Consider the following 8,003-nt stretch of genomic DNA (forward strand, 5'->3'; position numbering starts at 1 on the left):
TGAGGGAAAAGCATTAAATATGAATCTTGAGACTAAATATTTAGTACCTTGTAGATAGCACATTTTTCTAGTTGAAAAATGTTAAAGGAGTATAACAGCTGGGAAATTTAACAACATATTTCGAAATAAAAATGAGCCTTTTGTGATTGGATTATTTGTACCAGTCAAGTTTTCAACATGGTGACATTTGTAATTTTTCAAAAACATTTTTGTTGCCTTATGTAACAACGAAATATAAATATATTTTGAAACCAACACTGTTCTGTATAGTATTCATGAACCACAGGTGGCTACTTAAATTAATTAAAATGAGATACAATTTAAGATTCAATTCCACAGTCAGACTAACCACATTTCAAGTGCTCAGTAGCCACAGGTGGCTAGTGGTTACCAAACAGGACAATATAGATATAGATTTACATTTTACTGAAAGTTCTGTTGGACAGCACTGGGTGAAATTTCCAGTTCCTGATCTTAGGTGACCTTGGTCTTAAATACCTTGAGGCCATGGTGAATTTTCCTTAAGAGTGTGATTGTAATTTCTGAACATAATTTTGGCTACAAAAATAGGTCAAAGTTGAAGCTGTTGGCTACTAAAATCTGAGTGACCTTTTTTGAAGAAAGAAGGAGCATGTTGACCTGAAGTGCCCAACATGAGGAAAAAGTTGTTTCAGCTTTCAAAAATGCCTAGGCAGCCAGGTCCTTTACAGAGATTTTATAATCTCATATTATACCGACATATTTTTAGAGAGTGGGAGAACTCTTTATCATTTCATCTCTTCTAAATATTCAACCATTAACTTGCAAATTCTGCCTGATAGCATTAAAATATGACAAAGTAAGTTTGCACTGTGAACTTTTCTATCAATTAGTCTAACCATGTAGGACATGTAGTAAAAGAATGAACCAAGATTTTGAGACATGGACATGCAAAGTAGAGGGGGTCATAGCAGGAGAGAGAATATTAATAGACATGTTCTTGAGTAACAGTCTCATCTCCAGAGAGGTTTTTTTTAAGTAACAGCTGAAAGGTGACTTTAAAGTTTATCCTTGAAGACATTCAGTGAGAAGGATCAGGGCTTATTAGAATTTTCTAATAGGCCAGATTGTCACTAGAAATGAAATAGATCTAGCTATGAATACAATGATGTTCTCAAAACTGAAGAAATCTGCTTTCATCTTAAATCACCTAGATAGTTTAAATTAAAACATTTCTGATCCTCTGAATTTCCCCAGTTCTCCATTTCACTTTTTCAATAACGTATGATAATCATTATTATTCAATCTGTTATTGCTATGTAGTCTGTAATGATTTTTCTTTTAAACATTTATAATTTATCAGTATTCTATACATTAAGAAAAGGATTGAGGTTTTAAAAATCATTTTCTCTAAGCAAGAAGATAAAAACAGAATGCAGCTTGAACATTCCAGACTGACCAAAATTATTTATTGATTTATTAATTTAAGGATGTTCATTGACCCATGTTAGAAAATAAAGAGTGGTGTTTGGGTTTGAGATTGTATTTTATTCTTGTCTAGAGCAGGAGACATTTGGTTTGTATGGTCTGAATACAATTCAGAGAGAAATGTAAGGTATAAAAAAATTCAGGGAGTCTTTCAGTCTAGAACAGCCCACATTGTTTTGTTTTCCTGAATGATGGTGCACAGATCTGGACGGTTAATCATGGGTGTTATTAAAATATGTTTCCAGCCAGTCTTCCTAAACAATGCTCGACCTGTAAAGGAAAAGGGAAAATGAGTTGGATATTGATTGTATGCTTTCAGAAAGAAAACTGAGGAAGAAATAATGTGAAGTGCAAAAGAAGAAAAAGCATAAAATGAACCAGCACTTCCAAGGTAAGCCATTTCCTAGTTTTAAGAGCCTGGTTGCCTATGGACTGTCATAACACGATTTTCTAGAACAATAATTGTTAAAAACTTCATGAGTTATTTGAACTTAGGCCCATGCTTTTATTAGTGTTATGTCTCAATGAAATTAATTAACTAGTCTCTGGCTTGTTTAATCTCCACTGTATACTTATAGCACAGTCAGTGATAGAGTTTATAGATGGAAGCAAAAACATCAGAAGTTTTTGCTTATAAATATATACAAAAATGCTCTATTTCTAAATAACTTGTTTCAAGGAGTTGATGTTTTCTGATTAATATAAATAACTCTTAATTAAGAATTAATACTAATTATATCTATGGCATATAAAGTGAAACTGTTAAAGTTTTAAAAGATACAATATCAAGAAAGGCTTAATAGTAAAAAGGAAACACATACTTTGAGAGCTCCACTTAGATAGACATAATATGCTTGACGAAAGCTGTAGGCAGAATACAGACAATTTAGGGTTAGAAAACTGTCAAATTTAATAAAAGAGATTTTTGCAAGTTATCTCAATCCCAGTTATTCTTAGCTATAACACTAGAGTATATACATATATATGTATATATATATATACACACACACACATATATACGTGAGTGTGTATGTGTGTGTTTGTGTGTGTGTGAATATATATATATATTAAGCTCTGTACAGCTCTCTATCCTTTTACTTCATTTATGGACTTTCCCCTGATTTTTTAAATTTGGTTTTTGAATAAGTAGTACATTCACATCGCTAAAATTTTCTTCTTTAAAGTATAAAAGAATTTATGACAAAAAAAATTTCTCACTGCTGTCTGCCAGCTATCTAATTCTTCTCTTTATAGCTAAGTTGGTGGAGCTATTATTCATGTATAAGAGAATATACATATATATTCCTAAAAATATTTTTACAAATGGAATAGTCTATAAACTCTTTTGCTTTTGTTTTTCTTCCTTAAGATTATGTATTGGAGATATTATCATAACCATAAACAAGATTGTCATTATTTTTAGGGCCATAGGGTATTTCATTGTGTAGAGGTACTGGGATCTATTTGATATATCCTACATCAATGGACATTAAGTTGTTCAAATATTTGGGCAATATAAACAACACTGTTAATGAATAATCATGCATCGTTCATTTCACTTGAGTACAAGTATATCTAAAGACTACCTTCTTGAAGTAGATTTTCTGGAATTAATAGTACCACATCACCACATAGGAATTTAAATGGTTTACATTCCCATCGAGAATGCATGAGATCAGTTTTTTCCACGCATTCTCCTCAACCTATAGTGTGGTCTAACTTTCCATCTTTTACAATCAGCTTATTTAACAATGGTATCTCAGTGTAGTGTTAATCTACATTTCTTTTATTATTAACAACGTTTAGCATATTATACTGTATTTATATATTTATTTCCTTTTCCATGAATTGTCTCTTCATGTATTTGATAATTTTTCTATTGAGTTGTGGCATTTTTATTAACTTGTAATAGTTTTTCTTTTTTAATTAGGGAAATGAGCTCTTTCTGATGTTAATTGCAATTTTTTTGTTTGCTATTTGTCTTTTGACTTTGCTTCTGGTGGCTTTGCCATATAGATTAAAAAAATATATATGGTTGAACTTATCAAAATTTGAAATGCCTTCTGGGTTTCTTATCATTATTAGAAGGGCCTTTCAACTCCAGAAGTTATATAAAAAAAATTCTTCCATGGCTTTTATGCTTATTTCCTTTACATTTAAATTTTTGACCCATTTGAAATTTATCATGGTATAAGATCCAGATCTGACTTAATTTTTCTAGATGACTATCCACTTGTCCAAAAAATATTTATCGAATGGTTCTTTTTTTATGTTGTATTAATGGCAATAACCAAATGTAAAACATTATTTATGGGGAAAAGTGAAGTTTAATCAAGATTGTCAGTGAAGGTATACTTGGCTGATTACTTTTCTTTTCTTCTGTCCTCTCCTCTTCTCTTTCTTCTTCTCTCCTCTTCTTCCTTCCCTACTTCTCTCTTCTTTTCTTATTTTTTCCAAATCGTTAGACTTCATAAGTCTACATTTACATCAAAACTATCAACATAGCTTTATTGAAATGTGACTAGATTAGTTTTTTTTGGAAATAGATAAATTTCTCAATTTTATTGGGAACTTTTAAACTTACAAATTATATCATAAAGCCTTATTTTGCATCTTTAGTTTGTGTAGTGCATTGCTTTTCAGATCCTCTGTATGAAGCTGCTGTAAATTGGTAGCAGGAAATAGACAATTAGTCACTATGAGATGACTTTCCTTTAAGCGAGAACACCAGACAAGAACTAAATTTTAGCACTAGCCCTGCCGTTAACAATGTGACCATCACTAATAACTACACCTCTTTGGGCCTCAGTATCCTCATTTTCATAATTACTTGAAGTAAAGGATTTTGAGATCTCTCTAACTTTAATATTCTATTAAATTTTATTCTGACACAACCCTGTCTATCTTATAGAGATGTTATGAAGATCTAATAAGAAAAAGTACATATGAAAACACATTTAAGCTGTATAACAATACACAGGAGTGCTAAAACCCACTAAGATAAATCTTAAGTATGTGTAGTCAGATCTTCACAAGATATCTTCTAAGAGTTACTATGTAATTGATTGGTAACAAGTAGCAACTGCATGTTTAATAAGGGAGACAGAGAAAAAGATTTTAAGCTTAAAAGGAGTCCATAATCAACCAAATCGGTTAAGAGTTGCTGTAACTACCAGAGCATGTGAGATTGTACCTTCATAGTTGATGCAGCCATTAGAGTCTTCTTGACCTGCCATTAGAGCTTCCACTTCTTCCTCTTTCATCTTTTCACCTGATGAAGCAGAACACTTTGGTCAGAAAGAAGGCCAGAGGGCATTTTAAAAATTCTACCATAAGGGATCAGTTTTAGGCTCTTGGAGACTATGACTAAGCTCTTGGCACTTAATAGGTTGTTGATAAATTGTTTTTGAATAAATTAATTAAAAGCACAATTGTACTTGATTACCCAAATTATATCTTACAAGAATTACAATGTTTTACTTTACTTATTCATTACCATTAATTTAAGTTACCATTTCCCCAAAACAAACTCATTAACACTGAGGCCAATTGGAATGGTCATTAACTTTTGACTCTTCTTTTTCATTTTTCCTTTATAGTCTTTCCCCATACCTATTTTTATTCTAACACAATTCCCTTAAGTCATGTTCTTTGCTATGTATTTTGTCCTATTAAGTTCACAGAAATAAATTTCCCTTACCCAGTGTAGCTAGAACGTGACGGAGTTCAGCACCCATGACTGTGCCATTGCCTTCCTTGTCAAAAACACGCAGACCCTCAACAAAGTCTTCATAACTGCCCTGGTCCTTGTTATTGGAAATAGCTTGCATCATGGGCAGAAATTGTTCAAACTCAATTTTCTTAGCATTCATTTCTAGAAGAAATTGCAATTTGGAGAGTTATTAGCTACCATAAAATGTTATCTCTGAGTTTCAAATTAAACTTGAAAGTTCATTCTAGATGATTTGAAAAGTCTTCACACAGCTTACATTTTAGTTGGTAAATTGCTGATGACAAAAATTTGGTAATAAATAATAGCATGAGCTCTGGAGTCCTAGTGCTTGAACTTTTATCTCCAATCCACCATTTACAACTATGTGATCATGAGCAAGTTTCTTAACAATTTATGCCTCAACTTTTTCATTTGTAAAATACAGTTATTTCATAGTGTTAGTATGAGAACTAAATAATACAATCTAAGTTTATTAACATTATTAAGTACCTGGGTCAACTGAATCTTTAATAAATATTAGCTACTATGTTATTAGTATTGTCAATTTAATATATTCTATAACTATTAGGGAAGCAATATAAAATTATACTCATATAGCAAACTCATTAGCATATGCATATAGTAAAACTTAACTGAACTTTAATGTATAATCCATCTTTGTCCTGAGCTTTTGTAGGGCCTTTGATTTCTTTTAAATTTTATGTAATTTAAAAAAGAAGCTTATGAGGAGAGAGTATGTGTCAAATGCTTGTGATTGCCTGACTTGCTTGCAGTTTAGAGGCCTGCAGTTCATATGACTTTCTTTAACATCTTCTGACAAGGTAAATCATATTCACAGTAACAATATAAAACAGATTATCTGGATAGATGCAAGTAGATAAAGTTATGTACCTGTAAAATCAAAGTTCCCTTTTACTACTCTCTCCTCACAGAAAAGAAATCTAGTGCATTGAGTAATAGTAAAAAGATTCTATTGGAATGTCAAAAATGGCATTTAATAAATAAGATTTGGCTTACTGCTCTCTCATTTTACCTCATGCTCTCATGTACTTTTTTTGTGATTTACCTGGGAATTTTCCTTCAAAGAAAATGAAATTCAAAAAAATTCTAGCAGACTGATTTAGAATTAGGTTTTCTTGAAATAAGTTTTTTTTTTAAATTTTTAATAGAGGAAAATAATTATTTTAATTTTCAAGAAAAAACGGTTATTTGCTCTCTCTTCCTTTTTCCCTTGGGCAAAGTGAAACAGCTCATATATCCACTTAAAAAAACTTCAGTTTTTGTCTTGTTTTTCTTATTTAGTCTGTTTTCCAATAGACTATTATACTTTGCCATGATCCTTTGGACTTAAAAAAAATTCCATGTTCCAGACTAATGACTAGATTTCTGTATTGCGCAAATAATCTCTGCAATTTGCCATTTACGTATCTCACTGAACTTTGTCCTAGGATTTACCTCGGGCAACTGAATACAGGTTTTAGCTTAGATTTTTAAGTCTTTTTGTAATTCTTTGGAAATGAAAAATCTTATTAAGATGTCATCCTGTCTAAATTAAGATAGCTGGGTTTCCTTTAAGATGGTTGCAGAAACAGGGTGTCAAAAGACAGACTATTGGGCAAAGTTAGCAGATATTTTCAGTGTCCTGAAAACATGTTATTTCATTTCTACAGCTTTTATCAGAGTAGATCTCTAGAAGTGTGACATCGTAATTTGCTCAGAGTTATTTGAAAAATACATTATGTTTTAGTCATATTTAACATCTTTGTCAAAATGTATTTTTGCCTTTAAATGTTTGAAAAAAATAATATATAGATTTGGGTACTATTTCATTTCATTAACCTTTAAATTATGAGCATTAGGATGATGGCAATGACTGTGTTAGCATTAGATATTATTTCCTTTCATTAGCATGAAATTTAATCATGCTTGCAAATTCTCAAAGGAAGATTAACTTATTCTATGAGGGAGGGGAAAACAGAGACTCTAGACAGCCAAGTGGCACACTTACTATCAAAAGCAAATTAAGCCCTAGTCTTTGGAACTTATATCTTAATAAATATCTCTCTCTGTCTCTCTGTCTCTCTCTCTCTCTCTGTCTGTCTCTCTCTCACACACACACACAAGCACATGCACATACACACACACGTGTTTCCAGCTTCTTGGAAAAACATGTGGTTACCTTCATTGCTGGGATTTCCCAGAACTTTCTTGACCTCTGCATTGGTGGGATTTGTGCCCAAAGCTCGAAGCACATCACCAACTTGGCTTAAGGTGATCTTGCTTTCACCTGTTCTGTCAAACAGGAGAAATGCTTCCTTGAAGTCTGCAAGGAACAAGAAGCATTAGGGTACTGTATTCTACCCCAGACCTATAAATTAACCCCGATTTCATCAAAGATCCAGTTCAAACTCTCTTTTACAATTTTTGCCATCCACTTAGTTGAGTTGAATCTCCTTTTTTGAGTTCATTGACAAACTCTTTTGACATTTCTTGGGGACTTTTAAAGCTGCATTTCCAATTTTGAGTCATAATTTATTATTAATCAGATATGGAATTTGAGCTCCAGTCATATTTCTTTGTATTTCCTTCACCTACTTGGGAAGAACCGGATTAAGAAATTTTGGGATCTCGAGAAATCTTAAGAATTCCTCGTATAATCCTTCATATAGTAACAAAGTTAACAAAATTTCAAGGAAACAAATTCAGTTGGGGTTGTGTTTTGTGAGATTAACCCAAACTTCTCAAATTATATGGAAAAACCTCTTCTTGAAGTACAGGTTTCTTACATACACCCCTTAGCTAG

At 32.0% G+C, this 8,003-nt stretch overlaps 1 protein-coding gene across 2 annotated transcripts in view; it reads right to left on the minus strand.

Annotated features, from left to right (window-relative positions):
- Nucleotides 1–1,420: 1,420 nt before the first annotated feature.
- Nucleotides 1,421–8,003, minus strand: part of MYL1 (myosin light chain 1) — a 22,480-nt gene continuing 15,897 nt past the window's right edge. The window contains exons 3-7 of one of the 2 annotated variants that reach the window (XM_006908483.1): nucleotides 7,380–7,523; nucleotides 5,168–5,341; nucleotides 4,661–4,738; nucleotides 2,289–2,331; nucleotides 1,421–1,737 (exon numbers count right to left, since the gene is read on the minus strand). In XM_006908483.1, the coding sequence (XP_006908545.1) occupies nucleotides 2,303–2,331; nucleotides 4,661–4,738; nucleotides 5,168–5,341; nucleotides 7,380–7,523 (425 nt within the window). In that variant the 3' untranslated portion in view covers nucleotides 1,421–1,737; nucleotides 2,289–2,302. The remainder of the gene's footprint in view (nucleotides 1,738–2,288; nucleotides 2,332–4,660; nucleotides 4,739–5,167; nucleotides 5,342–7,379; nucleotides 7,524–8,003) is intronic. The other variant, XM_006908484.1, reaches the window with a different exon arrangement.

Source organism: Pteropus alecto, unplaced genomic scaffold (assembly GCF_000325575.1).
Source record: "Pteropus alecto unplaced genomic scaffold, ASM32557v1 scaffold182, whole genome shotgun sequence".
NCBI lineage: Eukaryota > Metazoa > Chordata > Mammalia > Chiroptera > Pteropodidae > Pteropus > Pteropus alecto.